General features: G+C 38.9%; 1 protein-coding gene across 3 annotated transcripts in view; it reads right to left on the minus strand.

Annotated features, from left to right (window-relative positions):
- LUZP2 (leucine zipper protein 2) overlaps positions 1–26,776 on the minus strand; it is a 469,570-nt gene that overhangs the window by 16,406 nt on the left and 426,388 nt on the right. For 2 of the 3 annotated variants that reach the window (XM_042446121.1, XM_042446120.1), the window contains one exon: positions 15,042–15,131. The exons of the other annotated variant lie outside the window; for it this stretch is intronic. In XM_042446121.1, the coding sequence (XP_042302055.1) occupies positions 15,042–15,131 (90 nt within the window). The remainder of the gene's footprint in view (positions 1–15,041; positions 15,132–26,776) is intronic. 3 annotated transcript variants of the gene reach the window in all.

The following is a 26,776-nucleotide window of genomic DNA, read 5'->3' on the forward strand; positions in this document are numbered from 1 at the left end:
TGTGGCACACATCACAAATTATTCATATCAAAAATAAGAGTAAAACTCAGGAAGAAAACAAAACCAGTCATCATACCAAAATACAATTTAAATAATATCTCCACATAATTCATTGACAATATAAGGAACATAATAGACTGCAAACTGGAAGAGCTTTGGTCTGAAGCCAGGGACATAATAAAAGACAGACAGACACTTCCAACAGACAAAAAGAAAGTGAGGAAACCATGGATGACAGATAAAACTCTACAAATAATAAAAGAAAGAAGAGAAATCAAACCAAAAGGAGATAGGAATAAACTAAGAACCATGAATGCTACAGTACAACAGCTAGTGCATAAAGATAAAGAAAACTGTTACAACAACTGATTCAGAGAAATAGGAGACAACAGCAAAACTGGAAGAACGAAAGACCTATTCCACAAGATACAAGAAATCAAAGGAAAGTTCAAATCAAGGACTGGGGCACTCTATGACAATAAAAATAAAATAATTCAATACCAGGAAGCAATAAAAAGACATTGGATGCAATACACAGAAGAATTATATAAAAGAGATTACAACATAAAGTGCACACGGAATGACAAGCCATATGAAGTTGAACCCCAAATTCTAAAAAGTGAGGTGGAACCTGTAATAAAAGTAACGGCAAAAAACAAGTCTCCAGGAACAGATGATATTCCAATCGAACGGCTGCAGTCCATACTGGTAGAGCCAAGTCTAGAGCTAACCAACATATATCAACAGATATGGAAAACAAAACAATGGCCAACAGATTGGAAAAGATCAATATACATTCCTATTCACAAAAAACAGAGACACAAAAGATTGCACCAACTATAGAACCACTAATCTCCCATACAAGCAAAATTATGCTCAAATTTCTACAACATAGACTTCAGTCATACATGGAAAGAGAAATCTCAGAGGTCCAAGCAGGGATCAGGAAATGAAGACGCACTACGGATCACGTTGCAAACATATGATGGATAATGGAGTACACCAGGGAATTTCAAAAGAAAACCAGCATGTGCTTTATAAACTATAGCATAGCCTTGGACTGCATAGATCATGAAAGGCTATGGAATGCCCTTAAAGAAATGGGAGTGCTTGGGACAAGAGGCCATCATCAGAACAGAACATAGAGAAACAGAATGGTTCTCAACTGGCAAAGGGGTCAGACAAGGCTCCATCTTATTACCCTACCTATTCAACTTATATGCTTGCATCTGTCCATTGGTAATGCACCTTTCCTCTTTGATACTGCCTTCTACCTCATGAAGTATTATTGTCTTCACTAGTAGGTCATATCCTTCCATGATATGACCAACGTACAGGCATCCCCCACCTTCTGAAACCTCACTTTTTGATGACTTGCTATTTTGACAGACCTAATCATAGCCATGTTCCACACCTTTTTAACCCCGGCCTGCTCTTTTGACCATACACTGTTATTGTTTTTCCCTCTCACATAACTTGGAAAACTGGTTTTCTTCTCTCAGTCTACTCAGTGTACAGTTTCTTTTCTCTCAGTGGACTGGGAACCATCTAGTATTCAATCTTGCATTTACATGCTAAAAAAAACAAACACCAGACTGGGTTGTACTTTTCACACAATTTTACCTTTTGACAATTCTCTGGTCCCTAAACTATCATGTACAGAGCCTTCCTGTATGGCAATTTAGTTATCTTGGCTTCTTAGAAACTCCAGGCTTGGCTTGCCCATGGACCCATTTATTTATTTTTGGCAGTCCATAGTATCCACAGAACCCTTCTCCAACACATTTGAAATGGTTGGTTTTCTTCCTATCAGCTATCTTCACTGTCTAGCTTTTACAACCATACATAGAAATTGGAAATATGATGGCATATATTTGAACTAGAGGATCTTGTCTAGTTTCTTTATAGCTGTCTAGTTTCTCTCAAGCTCCTCTTCCTATTCTGAACCCTCTCTGACCTGCTGAACTGAAGGAAGACTTGGCTATATGTCAAGCATCTACTGTGGCTCTTCTAGTTCATCTTCTGGTGAAGATGAACTCATTAAGTGAAGGAGGCATGACAGTGCAGAAGCTACAATTCTGCGCTGTAAACAGCAACAGCACAAGTGAATGTAGTATTACCAGGAGGTAATATAAACATAATTTTATTTCTTCAGAGAAATACATTTTTGAAATGGCTGTGATGCATTTAAAATTAATAATAACATATGCAGTTTTCAGCTTATAACAGTGTAGCAAAACATAGTTGTGTATGTGTACATATACATGCCAAGAACTGGTAGATGCAACTGTTCTGTCATTCAGTAATTCTGTCTAAGTTCCATGTGTGAGTACTTTTCCTCTTCTGGGCCTGCAAAACTTTGCTTGCAGAGCAAAGAAGTGGGTAAGAGTTTCATATGCTTTGGAAGCACAAAGTAATTTGAGACCTCACGTTTACCTTTCCTGTTTAGGCTGTGTGGAAATACTTTGACTTTCAAACACTTCACAAATGAACTAATATTTATTTTCAAGCAAGCCAGGCTACCAACGGTGTAACTTTTAAACAACACCACCAACAAAAATCTCAGATTTTAATTAATTGGATTTTACAATTTCTGTAACATGGCGTATTTCAAGGCCAAGGACAGCCTAAGTAGATAAGATTTCAGATTCTTTATAAATTGAGTTAATTGGTATAGTATCTTTATAAAGTCACAATCCTGCAAGAAGTTATACTGTAGCAATATATATAGAATATGTCTTCTGGAGTACTAAATAATAATATAACATGGTTAAAGTAGTGATGGCCCTTGCTCATGGGGGAAGAAGGTTCCAGGAGTGAGGGGCAGCATTCTTAGGGGGCACATTAGAAATTGTATTGTATTGGCTTCCTTCTATTATCCCTCCATAATTCTTGGTGGAATATAAAGAAGTTGTGGAATGCAATCACTTCTTTCTGCTCTCTGTCTGTAGATGATCTGCACTGACTATAGACAAATAAAGCTGGAGGAAAAAGAGAAAGAAATTTAAAGACTTTGCCTTGGAGATCAGGCAGAAATTGATCCTAAACCAAAACATGTTGATAGTCATAGGTAACTGGAACACAAAAGTAGGAAACACAGCAAGACAAATGTTGAAAAATTGGCCTATGACCAAGAAATGAAACAAGAAAGTGACTATTTGAATTTTGTTCAGCAGTTTGTTCATTAGAAACACATTCTTCAGGCAACTAAAAAGATAACTATTTACACAGACTTCTGCTGACAGCCAAAAGAAAATTAAGTAGACAAAATAATTGTACACGGAAAATGGAGAAGTGCCACTTTCTTGGCAAAAATAGACCAAGAACAGGGTTGTGGCACAGACTATGAACTGTTAATGTCAAAAATTAGAGTAAAGCTAAAGAAGACTAAATCAATCAATGTTGCAGCTACAACCTGATAAACATCCCTGCATATTTTAATGATAAAGAGAGCTGGATATGTTTAGCCTGGAAAAGAGACTGTTAAGAGGTAATATTATAGCCCTGTTTAAGCATTTGAAGGGGTGTCACATTGACGATGGAGCAAGCTTGTTTTCTGTTGCTCCAGAGACAAGAACATGGAACATTAACATTAGGAGGAACTTCCTGACAGTAAGAGTTGTTTGACAGTGGAACACACTATCTCAGAATATGGTGGACTCTCCTTCTTTGGAGGTCTTTAAGCAGAAGCTGGATGGCCATCTGTTGGGGATGCTTTGATTATGAGTTCCGATAGGCAATCCCAATCTGGGTATGGTGAAAAGCTCTCCAGTTCTGGATGGGGTCACATTTCCCCTAAAGGACTGTGTCCATAGCTTGGGGTGCTCCTGGACTCATCGCTTCAGCTGTCATCCCAGGTGGACGTGACAGCCAGGAGTGCCCATTATAAGCTTCAGCTGATTTACCAGCTACAACCGTTCCTGGAACGGGAAAACCTAGAAACGGTTGTACATTCACTGGTAACCTCTCGTCTCAATTTCTACAATGCGCTCTACATGGGGCAACCCTTATGCCGTGTTCGGAAGCTGCAATTGGTCCAAAATATGGCAGCCAGATTAGTGACAGGGAGTTCCAAATTTGATTCTATTACCCCTATATTAAAATCCCTACACTGGCTGCCCATTGGCTTCCAGACACAGTATAAGGTTTTGGTTATTACCTATAAAGCCCTGCATGGCTTGGGCCCTGCTTACCTGAGGGAACGCCTCCTCCCATACAATCCTTCCCACACTCTCAGGTCCTCTGGGAAGAACCTACTGCAGTTAGAGAGAACTAAACTGAAGATGATTTCCCAGAGGACGTTTTCTGTTGCCGCTCCAAAAATCTGGAATGACCTGCCAGATGAGATCCGCCATATAACATCTTTGGAGGCCTTTAAAAAGGCAATAAAAATGGATCTCTTCCAGGAGGCTTTCCCAAACTGATCTCCTCAGACTTTTCACTCTCCACTTGTTTAGCTGTACCCACCGGACCTTGATTTCGATCTATTTTATTAAGCATTTTATTGAAATTGTTTTTAATGGTATTTCAGGGTGGGAGGGAGATTGGGGAACGAGGATCTATTATTATTATTATTATTATTATTATTATTTATATAACGCTGTAGATTTGCATAGTGCTGTACATAAAAACAATAAATATAAAAGAGTAAACCTGCCTATGGCATACAATCTAAGAAATAGTAGGATAATACATATAAAATACATAGCAATACAGGAAATGATTCAATAAGACAGGCAACAGAAGAACATCAAATAGCAAGTGACAATCATGCAATGCCTGGGAAAGCTTCTCTGAACAGGATGGTCTTCAACTCTGTTTTGAAGCTGGTTAAAGAAGTGATGGCCCTTGCTCGCAGGGGAAGAAGATTCCAGGAGTGAGGAGCAGCAAGTGAAAGGGGGAAATCCAAGAAGGGGCAGAGGAAATCCTGGGCTGAGACAGCAGACCTTGACTACCAGAACGGAGGGCCCGAGTGGGAAGGTGAGGAGAAAGAAGATCTGATAAGTAAGGAGGGGGCTGCCCATGGAGGGCTTTAAACATTGACAGTGGGAGCTTGTAATGAATACGGAAAGGGAGGGGGAGCCAGTGAAGGGATGCCAAGAAAGGAGAGATGTGGTCAGAGCGGTGGGCGGATGTGATAATGCGTGCAGCTGAATGCTGGACATAAATTAAGGGACGGAGGTGAGAAAGAGGAAGCCCAGCCAGGAGGATGTTACAGTAATCAAGTCATGAGACCACTAGGGCATGGACCAGAATCTTGGCAGTAGAGGCGGAGAGATATGGTCGGATTTTGGCAATATTGTACAAATAGAATCTACAAGCCTTGGCTGTGGTCTGGATCTGAGGGATACACGACAGAGAAGAATCAAAGATAAAACCAAGACTGCGGGCTTGCTGGACTGGTTGAATAGAAATGTTGTCCACAGAGACAGAAAAGGAGTGTTGAAGGGTGCACTTAGGAGGAAAGACAAGAAGCTCCGTCTTGGACATGTTGAGCTTCAAACGCCGATGGTGCATCCACTGTGAGACAGCTGTGAGACAAGATGAAACATGCTGCTCAAGCCTTGGAGAAAGGTCAGGGGTGGAAAGATACAACTGGGTGTCATCAGCGTACAGATGGTAGGAAAAACCAAAAGAGATAATGACTAATGAGTTTGCCTAAGGACAGAGTGTAGAGAGAAAACAGAAGGGGACCCAGAACAGAGCACTGGGGAACTCCAACAGATAAGGGAACAGAGGACGAAGTCTGACCACCTGTGACCACTGCAAAAGATGTCCTGTTATGCTTTTATCTATTGATATTCATGTTTGATTTTATCATTTTTATTTGTTGTTACCCGCCTTGATCCAATACAGGGAGAGGTGGGATACAAATAATAATAATAATAATAATAATAATAATAATAATAATAATAATTATTATTAATCTGAGAAAGAACAGCAGAAAAAGGAAGAGGAGCAGCCTTGGTGTGGATAAAGGACATTAGCAGAGATGAGGAGGAATTGGGTAATCAGAATAAGAGGCAGATCAAGATAGAAGGGGAACTGGAGATCCTGTATCAAGCAGGCAATGGTAATGGCTATGAGGCTTCTTCCAACTCTGTGATTCTATTATTTTGCTTATGGTAACAAAACTGAATAACAATTCAAATGCATTGTTCAGTTGAAAAAGTGCAATAATTCAACTGAACTGTACTTGGTTCAATTCTTTTATTTAATGTTATGTTTCAAGAATAAAAGCTTTCATGGATCTCATTGAAATTGGTGGTCTGTTTAGAACCACTAAGTGAAAATTAAGAGAAAAAATGTTATCTTCATAGCCATGCTTTAATTGTTTTTACAAAAATTACATGCATAATGTAATTATATAGAAACCAGAAAGAGAAAGAACCTGAAAATTGTAAAGTGAGATATTAAAGTAGCTAGAACAAACAGAAGTATGGCTTGTGCCTTAAAACATTATTCCTTCTTGATCAGCTTAGCATGCTGTTTGATCAGAAAAAGTACCTGGGTGTGAAAACTCAAGTGATGAAATATGCAGCTTGATCAGTAAAGTATGTAAAAATCCAGCAGTTCTAGTAGGTAGCTGAGCCAGTGAATTATAGAGCAAAAGCTTGGGAGGTACACAGCTGGGACCATAAATTATGAAAGAGGATCAGTCAAGTATGCATCTTCATTAAAAGAAGTTGGGAGCAAAAAGTAATAAAATAGTAAAATTCAGCCTGCCTCTTGACTATTAAGCTATGCAGTTGGATCTTCAAACTGCAACAATGGGATTACAAAGGTATTCAGCTAAATCAAGGAAGTGAGATTTTGCTTAAGGAAATCATATACTGCAGACCATCAATGGCCTCACATGAGATAGATGAACGGGTAATGAATCTAACAAAACAGGGTTCTGAAAAGTCATTAAAAACTGAAAATATAATTTGTAAATAAATAAATAAATAAATAAATAAACCCTCAAAGTCTAAAGACACATTGAATTATTAGTCATTGCTGTTTCTGAAAGTGACTGTTGAATTAGGCTCATTTGCTATATTCCCGCTACTCCAATAAGTAGGAAGCAGGGAAAATGCATAGAAAGCAAAAGATGTAAAGAAAGAAAGTGAAAGCTGTTGCAAATAATCCACGATCCAATCTGGGAATTAACTTTAGAAAAGATGAAAGTTAAGTAGGAATTCAGGATAAGTGACAGGGCACAGAAAAGCCATAAGACAAAAAACAAACCAAGAAACACCAGGATGGGCAATGTCCCTGGCACACAGATATAGGATATCAATGAAAAACCTTGGAAACTGAATCCCATATATGTGTGTGTGTGTGTGTGTGAGAGAGAGAGAGAGAGAGAGAAAACATGATGTAATGGTTTGAGTGTCAGACTATGACTCTGGAGACCAAGGTTAAATTTCTAGTTTGCCATGAAAACTTGGACAAGGCACATGCTCTCAGCCTCAGGGGAAAGCAATGGCAAATGTCTTCTGAATACATCTTTCCAAGAAAATCCCATGACAGGTTCACCTTAAGTTTGCTATGATCTGAAGGCACACAACAATAACAATTTGTTCCCTATAACTGGTCTCAAAGACTAATGCCAGAATCATATGATATGTCTGCTAGATCTAGGGATGGATTTATCTACCTTTTCCACATTCTATAACATTAACATTGTGTCACATAAAGATTCATTCCAACCGATTTCATCTCTCTCACTGCTTCCATCCCCCTTTCTCTCTCCCTCTCTGAATGTATATCTTTATGTAACCAAACAAAATTTTGGATTTTTCCAATCTGTTTCCTCCACTATATATATGTTTTCTACACAGTTTCCCCTAATGTATTCATGTTTTTTTCAATGGAGAATTAGTTATATTGCAAAATTTAAAACAGTGCAAAAAACAAACAGAAAACAAACCTCAAGGATAATTGAGTTCCAACTTGCATATTGGATCAGGAAATGTTAATTAGGTCTGCTTTTAATAGAATGAAAACCAAAACTAATATCCTCTCATCCCTACTTGGATCTCGGTGAATATCAGCTGTATACTGCTAGTTAGGTTAAGGGTTATTATGCTTCCATTTAATTGGGAAATTAAGCAGTCTCTAGTAACCAATCAACAGTATTAATATTATAAACTGGAGCAAGAGTCAAGCCTAGACAGGAGCCATGTCTGCTTACTTGCTGAGGCTTATAAAAACAAGCACAACAGAACCCCTACAAGTATTAGTGATAAGATATTGGATTGGTTGTGCCAACTCAGGGCTGAAACAGATGGCCCTGAAAGTCCAGCTGTATGCCAGCTTGGGGACATGGTGTTTATGACTTGAGCAGCAAATGAGTGGTTTGTTTCCACCTCAAGTAGGTGAAAAATAGATTTTCCCCCACTCTTATTTGGGGCAGAAGCTGGCTGGATTAGGGCCACAGTGTGTGGTGCTACAGCCCAATCCAACCAAAGAGGGGCTGCTCCAAGCTGCCCTTTTTTGGCTGTCTGTTTCGTCCCTCAGTGACAGATGTCTGAAGAAAATAAAAGTGATGACATGGTTAGATACTAGCTAAAAAGGATGGGAAGTGGACTAGAGCTTTGCTGACTCCTGCAAAAGCAGTTACCACAAAGAGATAGTACTGTGTTTTTATGAAGTTGCACAAAGATGTTGCTTAAATGAAAATCATAATCTTTTGCAATATCATCAAGTTTTTAAAATGTTGATATTAAACATCAGTGTTTTTATCTTAAAGAACGTGTGTGACTCCTTCAAGATCATCAAATGCCCTGCTCAGGGCAGTTATCTTCATTTGTCTCAAATGATTACTTTTATTCTGAATAGCTATTATAATTTTGATTTTGAGTCTGTACTTCCAGATCTTTAGTTGGCAATTTGCAGTTCAAATCTTGGAGGAGAGAAGGACAACCCACCCATCCTGATCACTAAGAGCATTAACATCTGAAAATGTACACTTGATTGCATACTATTCCATAGGCATTAATTGAGCATGTTTATTTAACAGAAGATTTACGTTAGACCCCAATTCAGAAACTAACCTGATTTGGATTGGCCAAATTCACAGCTCACTAGAAGTGACTCAGATTTGAATCTCTGCTCAGAAATCCAAGTCTTCATCACACTACATACTCTCAAACAGTTCTTCCATTTTCCCCTGTGTGTTTAACAGTTGAACTAAAAAACGTGCAGTATTTTTTTATCTATGCTTCAATCTCTCTCTCTCTTTTTAAAGGATGTTTTTATTTCCTGGTGAAATTGGGTGAAATTTCCAGTACCAATGCCCTTTCTATGGGGATTGGGTTTCAGATGAATAAGTATTACAGGTTAGTGCAAAAAACAGTTTCTCTATTATTCTTTATCATGTCATGTGTAAGTTTTTGTGGCCAATTAAAAAGAACATCCAGCGTAGACCTGGTACTATTTAAAACCTGGACATTTTTAGAAGGTTAAAGATGAGGGCATGTTGCTTTCTCTGGCACCATTGCATTTTTGTGGAGCAATTTATATGAATTCTATCCCACTCCATAACTGAGGATCTCAGAGCTTCTGTTGTCAACAACAGTTTTCAAACAGTCAATGCAAAATTGATGTGTTTATCAGGTAATTGTAACTAATCATGTAATGCTTTGCTATACGCAGTGTAGTAAGTACAGATGTTCTTTTGGAATTCCTTGATATGCTTCTTTATCCATCATATGTTTGGAATGTGATTCCTAGTGCCTCGGCCTTTCCTGAATCCAGCTTGCACATCTGGGATTTCTCTTTCAATAGATGGTGGAGCCTTTGCTGAAGAATTTTGACCATAACTTTGCTTGCATCAGAAATTAGTGCAGTGGTCTTGTAGTTACTACAGTCTTTTGTGTCTCCTTTTCTGTGTATAGATATGTATATTGATCATTTTCAGTCTATGGGCCACTACTTTGTTTTTCATAGTTTTTTTTTGTTGTGTTTTTTTTTTTTGGCATATTTTAGCTCGATTCTGTCACTGTGGATTGGTATGTCATGTGTTCTATTGGTATGTCATGTGTTCCTAGTGATTTACTTTTCCCAATTGTTCTGAGTGTAGCTTTCACTTTGCTTTCCAACATTTGGGGTTCATGTTCATGTGCGCACACACATATATATGCTGTATATATAAACCCTGAAATTTTATATAGCATAGCATTCCATGAATATGATAAAGTGGGCACAATAAAATAAAATCAAAACAAAAAGTGATAACCATAATCTTAAAAGGCTAAAACTATATTAAATCTTTTATCACTTAAAACCAAGCAATTTTAAACCAGTTAAAACTATTTAAAATAATGCTGACTATAGCACATGTGCAATTTGGATACAATCAATTAGGACTTTCATTAAAAGCCATGTTTTGACTTGGTCTTGAAAAGGCACACATGTTTGTGCCAATTGGATTTCTGAGCAGAATGTGTACTATAACTGGGCTGCCACAGTAGAGAAGACTTCTCCCACGACTTCCCACAAGGCACTGTATCCATCGGTGTGATACAGAGGAGGGCCTCTCCCAACAGACTTCAGTTTAGGGCAGGCATAAATAGGGACAAGTACAGGGACAAGGTAATCATGATGAATGGAAAGACAATTAGATAATCTGGACAGTTTGAGCAATTGCTTATTTTCTGCTCAGCAGGTAACAAAGTCATAAAAGTGCTACAGGGAAGAATTAATGAACATCTAGAGGTGTTTTTTTTAATGTAAACACTTAGTACCATATTCTCCTAAGTGTCACAGATACCATAAGCACATACGGATTGTAGCTGAAACAGCTGGAAAGTTGAAACAGCCATATTATTTATTACTTCAACATTTCTGCCACAGAGCATTGGAAATAGAAAGTACAGAGGGTTCTGGGTATCTGTTGAGGTTAGGGTTCCTGGGCCTCCCGTGGAAACCAAAATCTGTGGGTGTTCAAGTTCCATTATATATAATGGCATAGTAAAATTGTGTGCCTTATTATCTATAACATGGAATAATCCAGGCTTGTGTTTGGAATTGTATATTTTAGAATTGTATATTTTGTTTGGAATGTTTTCATGCCATGGGTAGTAGAATCTGTAGATGCAAAATTCATAGATATGGAGGGGGGGGGGCTCTACTGATAACACGAGCTGCTGTTAATAGATGCTAGGGATACTGGTCATAAAGCAATATTTTGTCTTCTCTTCTCCACTGTTTTCTATATATGGAAATCTGGGGGAGGAGTGTATGAGTTTTTGCACACATGCTGGCTAGACATCTGTGGCCTTCTGGATCTGCACCACTAAAGAAGCTTCTGGAATTCTGCTTTGATTTGGACATCACTCAGATTTCTCCAAAGCAGCTTTTTTGGTCAGAACTTGAAATTCGTCCAGATCCAAAGCACACCTTACCAGTCAGTGGAATCATGAAACAACTTGAGCACATTGCTTAAGGAAATGTTTCCCCCACTTTGAAGGAATCATGAGAGAATTCAGGTTTAGGCTGAAAATGTTAAGATGTGATAATAGCTAATATCCTCCTGTCAACAAATCTGCTGAACCAAATGGAAAATGGTGAGTGATCAAAATATGAAACTAAATGTCACAGTTGCTCAGAAATACAAACATGATCCGTTGTTCAGTGTCCTCTGCCATCAAAGATTTTTTAAAATAATTTGTTCAGTGTAGAAATGCAGTAGAAATAAATACAAAGTTACTATTTGTGTCTGTTGGAAAGAGTGTAAATAGTCAAAAACAACAAAATGTTTTATAAAATTTGTGATTCTGATTCCTGATAATAATCAATGCTGGAAGCTGTGTATCACATTCCTGAAGATATATTACATCAAGATATTAATGTATGCCACACTGTAATTTGCTTGTTGTGGGGAGGGTTCATGGATGGCCTATAATTTTATTACTTTTACTCATAAGAACAGCTATTTGCCAGATATCCATACAAGGGAAAGCTGTGCCCAGATAACTAGGTAGTAGTTATTGTAGTAACAATAAAAACACTATTTGAAAATATTTAAATAACAAGCAAATTAAAAAAGAATATAACAAGGAGAATCCTGGACAGACAAAATTCTTCACAATGTAGGAATTATTCTGCATGCAAAATGCATGTTTTTGTTGTCTTGCAAAACAAATTTTTTGCACAGAAACATGATTTTCTGTACAAAATGAACCTTTCCATGTTTTCTGCACAGAAATTGCCATTTTTGTGCATGTCTTCCCATTGCATTTAGTTTGTCTAAATAAATCCTTATCTGCAAATAATCTATGAACACTGTGCAGTACTCAAGGACTTTCTTGCAGAATGGAGAAAAATGACACATTTGTTATTTCCTATAAAAACAAAATTTACGAAGATATGCATCTTAGTGGACAAGATATCTTGATAAAAGGTGACTTTTTTTGGGGGGGGGGGACACAAACCCCTAATGTGGAACCTATAAAATGAATGAATAAAATGTACTTTGCTTGCTGCAGTTACTAACTCGGCTGCTGTAGAATGGAGAGGGCAAGAGACCCAACCTACATGGTTGTTAGGAGGATTAATATATCAAAGCTTGAATGTAAAATCCAAGTCCTGAAATGATATCAAAAGGCATGCAAATGCATTTGAGGCTATAATTATAAGAAAGGACAGCACATTGAGCAATCTTCCTTAAAGAAAAGACGATGGCCTCCATCAGGCACAGAAGCAGCTTGGGTTTGGTCTGGAGAAAAAGGTTGGATGTGAGCAGTCTCTTGTGCCTAATTTACACTTTATGTTTTGCATAGATATGACTTATGAATTTTCTAATCTGTAGTACAGCTTATTAAATACATTTCATAAAGACCAGTACTTGACTTGAAAAGCTAAATCTTCTAGACAGGCTTTTTTTTGTTTTGCTTGCATTCTTTGTGTGTGTATGTTTTGTTGTTGTTGCTCTCTTTCTATTGCACAAACCTTTGTTTATCCAGATTCACTAAAATAATCTTAGAAGTTCTCTAAAGTTGGCAAAACAATATGCTCAGTATTCAGGTTTCAAATTAATTCAACATATATTCAGAAAAAGAACAGATGCATTGATGCAAAACCTGTTCCCTTGCTTAGTTTTTACTCAGCTACTAATCTAATCAAACAATGAAGTGTACATTTTCAACAGAGTACTCTTTAATATGGTTTGGGCTCATTAACTACATAGCATTTCTTTCCTCTATCTACAATTTCTTATGGATCATTATCGAAAGCAGAAGCTAAATGAGAAACCCTAGCTCTAAAAAATGCACACTTGATCCTACAGAGATGCAGTTTATCTTCCCATCTAACTACATAGAACCAAATTCTATTATTCAGTCTCAAATGTGATACTGAGCTTTTATTACCTTTGTAATAAAAGAAGACGAGAAGCAAATTTAAGAACAGATGGAAATGGTCAAGGGTTAACTGAGTTCAGGTCAGGAAAGACAGCCCAACTCATCAAGATAATGAACTATCTTTATACAAGCAAGCTAATCACCTGCTACGTAACACAAAATATTATTTCATTACTTCTCAGAATGCTTCTTCTGATTAAGCATGAAGCTGAATCATTAAAATAATATAATCCTTTGACACCAATCACTAAATATTTTAAGCAAAATGTTTATGTCCCTTTGTAACCATTCTATATATCTAATAGTTTCTGGGGAAATAAGAAGCTAAAAGATGATCAAGACTAAGCCAAACCTACCCAGTTTAAGCATATCAAAAATATTCTGTGTCAAAGATTATGAGGGTTTCATTGGAATTGATCACAATGTATTTTCTTTTACTACCTTTCTGTAACAGATTTCCATCTTCAAGACAAATATATATAACCACAATAATTGCATAGCACCTGGATCCAAACCTAGACAGCTGCAGTTTGGATGGGGAAAGAATATTATTACTTCCTCACTTAATGAAAGCGCACAAAAAATGAGGGGAGGGGCAACTAAATGTGGTGGCCTGTGATATATGGGTGATAATGGAAAACAGTGAAATGAAAATGGTGTTTTATTGCCACTGGTAATACTGACCAAGGTCTTCCTCACAATTAGGCAGTGTGAGGTAACCATCTTTGGTAATAGATGCCAGAGGTCAGTAGCAGCAGCCTCCAATTGTTCCTTCTGAAATCTCTGGCCCCTGCAAGTGCAGGACTGTATGGGCTACAGAGCTCTTCTACTTGCTCTTACCTCAGTAGACAGCTGTTCCCAGGTGCAGTAGATGACTGTGACCCATTACTGCTGTGTTGAAGGAAGTTTGAAGTACTAGTCTGTTTCTGAATATAAATGGGAGGAGGACAATTTTGTCCTTTCCCTTGGGCAGGAAAATTTGGGGGCATTATGTTTACCCCATAAAATTTCTGTTCTAGATGAAACTGGTGACATCGTTTCCTCAATTTTTCTGTCCATAAAAATGCCAACATTACATTTTTGAAGAGCTCTTATTTTGCAGTTGTTGATTATTTGTCCCTGGTATCATCTAACAATTCAAGCTGGTATGTGTTTTGGTATGTGTTAAGGATTAATACACATATAAACTATCATTTGTTTATACTCTCCAATCTGCCTGTACATGAACCTATGTTGTGTTTTAAATTGGAATTTTGTAATTGTGCTGGCCAAATGGCTGTAATAAAGTTGTTGTTGTTATTATTATTATTATTATTATTATTATTATTATTATTATTATTAATACACATATGGAAAATAACAAGCCTCTAAATAATAGATTTCTATGTGAATCTATCTGCCAAGTGGATTATACCTATTAGTGATTAGACCACATCTTTTCTAGGTGCAGTCATTTCTTTAAAATTCTGCAAATCCTATTAATTATGCTCTCAAACAAAAACCAAAGCAGAATAAACTTTCATATCAAACAATAGCTGAGCTTTGAGGCACCTGAGAATAAAGTTATAGTCCCCTAATAAATTCATCATAACTTGATTGTTACACCCATATAAATATATATATATACCTACAAGTATTATGGGCTGCATAAAATGCACATTAAGTCTTGTCTTACAAATGGATTAAACTTACATCTTGTGAATTGCAGTCCCTGGTGTTTTGATTATTATCCACTTTTCGTGAGGAGATCTGTAGAGTCTCTTTGTTTGCAAAAGCTCTTTGCTGGAAGATTAAAAAAAAAGAGATAGGAGTGTGTTGAAGGGAAGTACAGTAAGAATATGTAACAATCAGATACATATACATTTCCTAGTCTTCTTTCACATAACAACTTGTGGAGAGCTGACAGAAATGGGCCAGCCAAGCAACAACTAATGGGAAGAGAATTGGTGCCTATCACAGTGAAGACTAGAGGCCAGAGAAGATAAACAGAGCTGTTGCTGAGTTGGAAGTCAGATAGGGTTTTAGTTTTAGTTAGGTCCAGAGAGGGACAGCTGTAATGAGGGTTCCAGTGTGAAACAGGGAACATTATAGTAAAAGTCTGGAAGTGAGGGACTTAGACAGGGACAGCTAGGGGTAGGGTTGCTGGAGTGGGATATCCTGTGAAATGTAGTTAGCCTGATTGGCTAGGGCAGAGATAGGTTTGAGAAGGGAATATAATACAAAGACTGTGTGAGTTTTAAGTAAAAAATAACCAATTTACTCTAGAGTGTGTGTGTGTGTGTGTGTGTGTGTGTGTGTGTGTGTAAAAGAAACCATAACAATAACCAATGTATAAAGCAGCGTAAAACATTGTCAAACCATTGTTTAAATAAAGTTTTATTGTTTTTCAAGAAAGACTCATCTGGAACCTGAATGCTTACCACACTACAAACATTTCAAAATATGTTTTGAGGTTAAATTGACAGTTACAAAAAGGTGGCAGGATCATAAATTAATAAGAAAAATAGTGTTAAAAGTACAAGTGCTCGTGACTATTAAATGGCAGCAGTGGGATGAAAAGGCCCTAGGTACTGTCATCAAAGAAATTAGTGGTGGAGAATAAAGTGATCGTGACACAGCTGTACATAACTGTATATAACAATTGCTACATGTGAATGTTTGAACTTGGTACTCAAAACAGTAAGTTTTATATTGGCTTAGGTCTAGAGAATAGTGAGTGGAGAAGAGTTTAGCAAAGGAAAATCTTCCTATGGATCCCTCCCCACCTCGTGTCACCTGGTGTGGTAATTCAGGGTCTCACCCCTCCCTCCAACCTCCTCCAGTATCACATCATACAGAATCCTTAGTAATTTGACATAATCAGTGACTATAAAACACAAGCAACACTACAACACCATCATTGTAACTGGATAATAATGACAGCTCTGCCCACAGTGCTTGTGCATTGGAAGCATAGGGTTTTAGTCTTGTGGGTAAATGGATACAGTATACCAGTGATTCCCAAAGTGGGTGGTATACCCCCCCTCCGTAGGGGTGGTGGAAAGCTCCTAGGGGGTGGTGAAGGGAAAAGGGGGCAGCAGGGGGCTATCAGTCAAAGTATTAGTTCATAAGCAAGACAATCAGTGGCTTTTAGGGCCATGATGAGGATAAGGATTGTATGAAACGTCTTTTCAGGGTCACTTAAAACCACTGCACAACTTTACTGATCACTTTGTGTGGTGGTATCTCCTGTTCTTCACCTCTTCACATGAGCTCATCCCCTTAGTAGTACAGTGGACCCTTGTTATACGCTGGGGTTTGGTTCCAATATCCCCCGTGGATAACAAAATCCGTGGATGCTCAATTCCCATTAAATATAATGACATAGCAAAATGGTGTACCTTATAAAAAAATGGAAAATCAATGCTTGATCTTTGAAATTTATACTTTTTTTGAACATTTTCAAACCGTGGATGCTTGAATCCATATATAAGAAACCCGTGTATAAGAAGGGCCAACTGTAGTTTCAGTAGTCGTAGGTGTGCTGGCAATTTTTTGAGAGGCTTGGGTGCAGGGCATTGTTTCTATGGCTTGGAGAGGTACCATTTTGGGACTGACTGACTGGAGCAAGGCATTATACGGTTATAGTATATGCTGGTGGGGGAGAAGTAGTGGCAAAAAAGAGCTTTTACATTTGAGTCCCTGCTTAAGCTTTGTGAGCTTTGCTGGGACTTGGCTGGCAGGTCAGAGCTACACCGATGCTCCTGCTTTCTTTCATCGGACAGGCTGAAAGAAGAGGTAGCAGAGGAAACAATTTATTTAGAGGGAGGGGGGACTTGAAGCCATGTGAGGAAGGCACATCTCTGGGGGAGGTGTATCTGGTTTGATTCTTGGAAAGAGCCCTTTGGCTTGGAGTGGCCCCTGTAATTAAAATTTTTCCTTTCCCCCCATCCATGTCTCCAGTCCACAGCATGACACCTCTGTCACCCCCCTACATACAAACCAGCTGAACCTCTCTGCCCTGACAAAGAAGGACTGAGAGCCTTTCCTTGCCAGGGAGAAGTTTTTCCCTTTGCACATGGTCACTTTGGAAGCAACAACCAAGCAGCCGGCTAAGTAGTAACCAAGAGGCTTTTTGCCCACGCTAGCCTTTGCCACAAAGCCAGCACAGTCCCAACCAGCTCCTCAGTTGCTGTTCCCAGGGTGACCTGGTGGCAAAGGGATCAGCAACTAAGTAGAACAGTAGACCTAATATCAAGAAATATGCATGAAGAGCGGATCCAGGATTGTCACCCAAGAAGAAAGAGGACAATAGCCACTGCAGTATAAGCTGGGCTTACGAAAATGTGTTTGTGGTTATAATTAACTACAAGGATATTTTTTATTAAAAATAATAAATTTTCTGCTGAAAAACTGCACAAAAATTGTTTAGACATTTAGTACTGAACCCAATAGATATATTTGTCTAGATCAAAATTATTGCATTTTAGAAACTCAGATCAGATATGCCTTCCTCTGATGCGAAGAGAGTTCATTGTTTGAAGGCTTTCTGTTCTCATAAAGGACTATTTCCTATCTGCAAGATGGCCTTCTTAGTTAAGCTTGTAAGTACAGCTCTAGAAAAGGAGCTGTATGTGTAAGGTAGATCAGTATCTAGTGCGAGGTATCTGGCTGTCTTACACATTGTTGGTAAGAGTTGTAGGACCCAAATGTCTTAGAACGACAATATTAAAATGTATTTTTACTTTCCAATTTGATTCTGAAATGCAGGGAAAGCTTCTAATAACCAGGAGTAACTTTTAAAAGGACTAAATTCCATTTGAAATATGTTGTTGTTGTTATTGTTGTTCTGCAGCTTAAGTCATTTCTGACTTATGTTGACCCTAAAGCAAACATATCACATCTGGTAAATTGCCATGGCAGAGCAGGAATTTGAATCTTTGTTTCCCATTGTTCCAGTCTAATACTCAAACAACTGCACCACACTGGCTCTCAACCCATTTAAAATTAGCATCAAGAAAAATATTCTTAGGCTCAAAATATGTTCAAAAGCACCCTGCTCTGTAATTCTGTGTATACTGCTTTTACACATGGCTCCAGTTAATGGACTTGAAAATTATATCAGTGCCAATAAACAGATTCCACCTGACCAATCTCTATTCTTAAAGCTTCATAGGGTTGTGAATTCCTACTCATAATGAAAAGCAAAACATTGGGAAGAAAAAAGGTAATTGGAGTGTGGGAGTAGCCCTTGAGAAACAGGCTTAAGAAGGATACCCTTCATTGGGAGTTCTGAATACTTGGAAAGTCCTTTTCTCTTCCCCTCCCCTCATATATTCAAATTTTCTTTCAATCCCTAATGCACAAGAACAAGGACATCATCTGGGACATCCTGGGAGACCTCCAGAGGTCCCAGAGGATGACATCATTTTGCTTCCAGCTACAGGGACATAGCCAAATATTCCTTTGCTGCAACCTCCTCTCCCCAAGCCATTAAATAGCCATGTTGGGGAGGGGGATGAATGAGGAGAAACAGAAGATGAGGTGTAGTTTCACATTTCTATACCACTTCATGCTGAACAATGTGTAAGCTAATTGCCCCCAACTAGCTGGGTCCTAATTTTAGTGATCTTTGGAAGGATGCAAGGCTGAGTCAACCCTGGAGCCCTGGGATTGAAGTCACAACCTTGTGGCTGCAATACTGGTTACAGTACTGGCATTTAACCACTGCACTATCATACTATACACTTTGTCTCCCAATGCAAGAGATTGTCCAACATTTTAAATCAGATTTTTTTGAAAAAAAATAATTTAATAGATCTCATTGCGTTTTGCCTTGATACAATTGGTATTAGAGTCAACTTTCTTTCATTCTGGAAGACACTGTTTACAGAATTGCATTCCAGTAATTGGAATGTTGCATAAATTATGGTGGCTTGTAATCCCAGTGGGAAGGGAAAGGCTTATCCTCACTTGGAAAATGGACCACTCCTTCATCTAATATATACAAGCTTATGTCTGCTTCAGTTGAAGGGATTGTTTTCCTATGACTGAGACAATGCCTACCTGATTACATTTTTCTGATCATCTGACTAATTTATTGAAATGTAAACCTGGCCGGGGGGAGGGGTGCTTTTTTCTTTGTATTGACCCTGACTCATGGCAACCCTGTGGATGAAATATCTCCAGGCCTCCTTGTCCTCCACTACTCTGCTCAGGTCCTGTAAATTCATACCTGTGATTTCCCTAATTGAGTCTATCCATCTAGCATAGGGTCTTCCTATCTTTCTACTGCCCTCCACCTTTCCTAGCATTATTGTATTTTCCAATGAGTCATACCTTCTCATGGTGTGGCCAAGGTACAACAGTCTCATTTTGACCATCTTGGTTTCCAGGGAGATTTTAGGCTTAATCTGTTTAAGAACCCATTTGTTCATCTTTTTGGCTGCCCATGGTATTCTCAGCATTCTTCTCTAGAACCATGTCTCAAATGAATGGATTTTCTTCTTGTCTGCTTTCTTCATTGCCCAGCTCTCACATCCTTACATGGTGATTGGGAATACTTTGGCTTGGACATTTTTTTTTAATTTTCTTTTTTAATCATAATAAAAAATAATCATATTAAAATTAATTATATGCAATTAAATGCATATAATTCATACATAAAACAATACAGTGTAAAACAAAATGGAAAATCATATATAAAATAGCTAGGAGATGTGAAAGAGAAGTGTTTTGTACATCACTACATCATTATATATGAAATTATCAGTATTACCATTTAGTAAAACAAAACGCCTGATAAATTATTTATTGAATAATTAAGGGATGCAAAAGAAAAATCTTCTGTACAGTCCGCTCTTCTGTTATGTGGGGGATCCGTTCCAGACTACTACCACCCCGCGTAAGAGGAATTCCATGTATGCTCAAGCCCCAGTTAAATGAATAGGGCTCGTGCACGCAGCGGCGTGGGAGTGCATGTGCACCATGGGTGCTTACGTCATTACCCCTTATGGCGCACACCACCCCTTTTCCCAGCATGGCTTTCAGCATATGCTGAAAGCCACGTAAGGTGTGCCCATGTATGATGCAGGCACACTGTACAGTATGACGTGGACACACCGGAAGAGCCCGTTGCGTGCCCTGGAAGAAGTAAAGTAACTTCCAATGAGGTTCCAGCACATGCGGATTTCCCCTTGGATCTCCATGTAAGGGGAGGATGCACTGTATATCATTTTTCAATTGTCACTGTCAATCTTGCCCTATTATTTTTATTGGACAATTTTAACCTTTATGATCAGTTGTATAACCTTACTCTTCAGGATCTTTTCTAGCACTTTCATGGCTGCCCTTCCTATTCCTTGTCTTCAGATTTCTTGACTGTTATCTCTATTCTGATCAATGTTTGATGCTAGTTATGGGAATTCTTTTACCACAGTGGGCCTTTAATATCCACTGGGGCTTGGTTCCAGCCCCCCCCCCCCACCATGTTTACCAAAATCCATGGATGTTCAAGTACCTTTAAATATTATAGTGGAGTAAAATTGTGTCTCATAGAAACTGGCAAATCAAGTTTGGTTATTGGAATCTTTTTTTAAAAGAAAATATTTTCAGGCCATGGATGGTTAAATCCATGGATTCAGGGGGTCAACTATATTGTCATTTCCTCATTGTCTAGGTAGAATGTATGTAGGTCCTTTGTGGTCATTATTTTAGTTTTCTTTATATTCAGGATTAAGTCTGACTTTCTTCTTTCTTCTTTGACCTTCCTTAGTAATTGTTCCAAGTCCATGTATAACACAAACACTGAGGCCTTAAAATTCTGTTTTCACTTGCATATTGTTTTGTGATGGTCTGAATAGCCAACTAGATGTAAAAAAAATTGTCTAATAGTCAAACTAAAATATTTGTTTCCTTTGTTTCAACCTGTCATAGGCATAGCCTCTTTGAATAGTTTGAAATCGTATACCATTGTGAGATTTCCAGCAGTGCCTATCCTTTCTCTTTGACCTGGACAGACTTCCTCTTGTAGTGCTTTGAGCTCTTATGAGAACTGACAAGCTCTGAAAGAACTCAGGGTCCAATGATCCTTTACTGCTCATGTTTTTCTCTTATCACCTTGCTCATTTCTGCTTTGATGCCCAAGCATCAGTTCTATGGACTTTCCTGCTTCCCTCTAGTGACAAAGTACTGAGGGCCAGAGTTTCCCCCCACTTTTTGTATTGAACTATCTACAGTCTCTAAAACCTTCATTTGCAGGAGAAACCTCACTGGCAAAGGTCTTTTTTTAATTCTAAAGTAGAAGTCTAAAAATAAAATAAAGTCTTTCGATTCCAGGGTCACTAATAATGACTTAGCTTCTCTTCAGTCTTGGCATCATTGCTGCTGGTAGTATATATCAAGGGATCAATATTTGACCCTCATGGAACTGTTCAGACAACTTTAGTGTCTTCTGTTTTATTTGCAGATACCTTCTTCCAAACTATTCTTTTCTATCCCTGAAGTTCACCATTTCACTAGCAACCTTGCTTTTTCTGGGAATGCCATCTCATGAAGCAAATGCAATTACTCCTCCAGCATCCAAGCTCTTGCATTTTCAATTAGTCAGATTCATTAGAAATAGGTATACTGCCTCATGTGCCAGAAGGTGGGTGTATTAACCAGTCCCTTTCCCTTCCATATCACATATGGTTAAGTACAAAAATACTATAAAATTAAACCTGTGGATTTTAAATTTTTATTTTTTTTTTAAAATGACAGTAGTTGAGTTATTTTCTTCCTTGTTAGAAATAATCAATTTCCCTTTTGGCAACTTTTGTGTGTACTACATTGTACTGTGTGTGCACTACATTGTTGGTGCAGATCCATTTTGGTTCTGCATTCCATGTATAGATGAAATGGTTGTCTAGGAGTACACATGGATTAGGTTATGTGGTAAGAATCTTTCTTGGGACCAGCTTCATTTTAACAGTATAAAGGAAAAAAAATCTGTTCAGTTCATAAGTATGTCTTTGTCCTGTTTACTTCTGGCAAGTACCCAGGTGGGTGAATGTATAGCCCTCAGAAACAGTGGCAAAATGAAGCCAAGGATGTCAGCAAAAAGCAGAAAATGTGTTCAGAACAGTCCTGAGTCTACACATGAAACAAATCTTAAGCACAGTCCAAAGCCAGTCGGGGAATCACTGGAGACAGTAATGAAATTACTACCAAAGCTCAGAAATCTATAGAGTGAGAAGATCAAACAAAGCCATATGGGGAATTTTGAAGCTTAGGCTTTCAGAAAAAGAATAGCCTTGGCAGATTTAATTTAGAGTCACTTGTACAGAATGTTTTCCTCCTAAATAAGCCCAGGACAGTTTCTGTTCCTTTGCAATGGGAGTTTTAAGCCCGAAACAGATGTGCAGATGGGGGTGGCTTTTGGCCACTCTTGTGGCGTGGCTTTTAGACAACACATACCCACTGAGTACCCTGAAGCTGCCATAGGGCCACTTACGGCAGCCTAAAATTAGCCCCAGAAGGAGCAGCTCTTTTTCGCTCCCATTTGGGTCCATCGGGGGAGGCTCCCTTGGGGCTACGGTGTGTGTTTGCTATGGCCCTGGGGCAACTGGGCTTAGACCACCTTCTAGCCACTCATTTCTGCCCATTTGCTTCACTCATATGTCTACAATGATCTACAGAATAAAGTGTCTCTGTATTTAACTTATGATATATTGGAGTTGAAAGTATAGTCCTGGCTTTGCTTCTGCCCATTCTAGCACTCGAAGTGTGCTGACACCTGCGATTTCCGCAAATGCGGGAAACTCAATTGCATAATTTGGAACCTATTATTTTGAGTATTCTATTCTTGTTCTTTGTTTGCAGAGGTCTTCTCCAGGTAGGACATGCCAATCTCAGTGGGCTAGTTGTGGATTGGATAGTAAAGCAAAATGAGAAATGAAAGAGGCTTACTTTTTTTGCTATATTGCTTGTTAAAAATTTCACACATTTTAATTTAATTTATATCCTTTTCAGCAGTAGAAGATTCAAGGTGGCTAACAATATAGATTAAAACAGAATACAGCTAAAATGTGAACCATTATAATCAAAATAATTTAGAAACAATGAAATAAGAATCATAGGTGCTTTCTGCACCGCCATTTGGGACGTCCTCCGGACGTCCCATTTTAAAAAAGGGGCGTCTCTTATAGACGCCCCTGGGCCTAGTACGGACTCCGTCCGTACAAGATGGCGCCGGCCCTTCTACATGGCCGGCGCCATCTTTGCGTATCGGACGCTGAGCGTCCGTACGCGTTGCGCCGCTTGTGAGCTTCTTTTTCGGTCCGTGCGGGAGTCGGGCCGTGTGAAGGCTCCGGCTCCCCCGCGGACCTACTGGCGGCGGCGGCAGACTGCCGCAAAGCGGCGGTCTGTACCCCGCCATAGAATCGTAGAGTTGGAAGAGACTGCAAGGGCCATCCAATCCAACCCCCTGCCATGCAGGAAATCTCCATCAAAGCATCCCCAACAGATGGCCATCCAGCCTCTGCTTGAAGACCTCTAAGGAAGGAGACTCCACTACACTCTGAGGGAGTGTGTACCACTGTTGAACAGCCCTAACTGGCAGGAGGTTCTTCCTAATGTTCAGGTGGAATCTCTTTTCCTGGAGCTTGTATCCATTGCTCCGGGTCCTGTTCTCTGGAGCAGCAGAAAACAAGCTAGTTCCCTTCTCAATATGACATCACTTCAAGTATTTAAACAGGGCTATCATATCACCTCTTAACCTTCTCTTCTCCAGGCTAAACATCCCCAGCTCCCTAAGTCGTTCCTCAAAGGACATGGTTTCCAGACCCTTCACCATTTTAGTTGTTCTGACAAAAACTGTAGTTTTGTGGGACATTTAGCTTTCTTTTTCAGAGAGTTCTTGTGCTATAATAAATTACAATTCCCAGGATTCCACAACATTGAACCATGGTGATTAAACTGGTGTCAATCAGAATTATTTGTGTAGTGCAGATGCAGCCAAAGAAGTACCCTAAGAAGGGAAGATACAATGACATGAGCAGAAGTCCCTTTAACTAGCATTAGACATCACTCTTAAATTATAATTTAAGAAGTTTTTCTTTTGAGTCATATATTTTATTTTGTTTTTTAGATGTAGCTCACTCCCAAATAATATTGGAATTTCATTACAAATGTGAGGGAGATGCGCAGTTACCAGCAATACATATCTAATTACAATATATTGCCTAATTACAAAAGGTGTACTACTTTCTAGCTGATTTTTTTTTTAAAATCTAGTTAACATTCTACTTAGTGAATAAAATACTGTGATTCACTCAGGGATAAAATATTTTGGATAGTGCTCCTAGCCCCTTATCCAATATGTCTTTGCATTTCCAAAGCCTGCTTAAGGTTTTTATATTTTAGGATTGTGTGTGTGATATTTGCAGAGATCTGTATTCAGCAATACTATTGTAAATTACAGGTGAGACTTTTTCATGCTTGACTGAAAATCAAGTTTCAAATTTCAGGCACTTAAGAATTCAGCAAAGCTGTGTGCTGCCCATTTAACTTATGCATGGGTTGTCTGATGAAATTCAAATCCATTTGGATTAGCACAGCTATCAGTTAAAAATAATAAAAATAATAATACAATAAAAATCCAGGTAACTTGGAAGAGAAAAGCAAGCCAAACTCATTATTTCTCAGAGATGCTTTCCAAATTTTGTGATGGAATAAAATACATTCCTGTTCCAATTTGTGGTTCCTAATTTTTCTCTGCTTTTGTCTATGTATTTCCCTTTCATTAGCATTTCTCTTCTTTGTATTATAACCTTTCATTATCTCTCCACTGCTTAATACTGCTGAAGCTCTTTTTAGTCACAATCCTTTGAGTCACTGACCTTTTTTTGACTTTGGTATGTCATTTTATAGTTTTTCACCAAAGCTTATTTTCAACAGCTTTGATTGCTTCTCCCTCACAACAATTTTGGGATATGATTGTCATGGTTTTGCATTCTTAACAATATACCCGTGGGTGTATAACTATAAAATAAGCAGTGAGATCCTGCTCCCATTATTAAGAAAAAAAAATCAGAGTTCAATGTTTGACTTTCAAAGGCGCGTTACAGACCGCCCCTTTGGGGCGGCCTGTAGGTGCACCTTTCCCTGCCGGATCGGAGCCTCAGCGGCCAGAGCGGCAGCCGCTGAAGCCCCGATCCGCCGCTTTCTGGGCTGCGGGGAAGCGGCAAAAGGCCCCTTCCCCGCAGCCTGGAAAGGGGTGTCCTGGGGCTTCAAGCCCCAAGGACACCCAGCGGTGGCGGGGAGGAGGAGAAAGGGGACGCTTGGCCCCTTTCTCCTTTGGCCCACTGGGCGCAGCTGTCTGAAGGCTGCGCCCAGCGGACCAAACCAGGAAGGAGCTCCGTTTTGGAGCTCCTTCCGGGGTCGCGGAAAGGGCGCCCTATGCGCCCTGCCGCGACCCCAATACATCACAACCGCGCCGCCTCATTTGGAGGCGGCGCGGCCATGACATATTGATGATGGCAGCCGTGTGGAATGGCTGCTGCGCGCACTTGGGTTCGGGGGGCGCGGAAGCGCCCCCCCCGCCTTAACCCTAGTAAGCGCTCCGCACGTACTTTTAAGCCCATGTGTAATGGGCCAAAGTCAATAACCTGCTCCACTCTTGACTGTCTGAGTGATGGTTGAAAAGCAGTTCATGTCTGCAACCACATACACACTTACTTTTAGGGAAGGAAAGATGTCTGTCAGCATTGCTTACTATTTTATTTGATTTTTCCCAGTTGCAAGTTCTTTCTGGTCCAAATATTAAGTTTGTGAATTAAAAAAAAATACTGAACTGAAATTAAATTCTTCTATATTTGCACTGAATAAATCCAACAGATACAGCTACTCCAAACATGTAACTGTCCATGTTCTACCTGCCCATTAGATAGCTATTAAAAGCAAAGGGTATTTCAGAGAAAGGCAAGAGGGAAAAACCTTTGCTTAGTGTTACAGTCATTGAATACCCAGAGGTTTGAATCCAGACTTTTAAGAGTTAAACATTCCAACTGCTAATGGACAAATCTGGATCAGTAAATCTGTCAACTTTGGCTTCTTTCCCTTTTTTTAAAAAAAAAAATCAAGTACTCTCTCTTTTGAATATGAATAAAAGTGTGAATCTGGGTATATTCTTATGGGAAAAACTAACTAAAATGAACATTTCCTCCCTCACTACTTTATTGTTGTTCTGTGCCTTCAAGTAATTTTTCTCCAACTTATGGCAACCCTAAGGTGAATCTATTATGAGGTTTTCTTGGCATGTTTTTTCAGAAGGGGAATTGAGAGACTTACTTCTAAGTATTGCTGCACCTTGGTAATTCTAGACTTTGGATCAAATGGTCTTTTGAAATTCCAATGAACATCATTCTGGCCATTTTTTTTTACAATGGCTAACTTCATTGTTTTATAAC

The sequence above is a fragment of the Sceloporus undulatus genome, chromosome 1 (assembly GCF_019175285.1).
Source record: "Sceloporus undulatus isolate JIND9_A2432 ecotype Alabama chromosome 1, SceUnd_v1.1, whole genome shotgun sequence".
NCBI lineage: Eukaryota > Metazoa > Chordata > Lepidosauria > Squamata > Phrynosomatidae > Sceloporus > Sceloporus undulatus.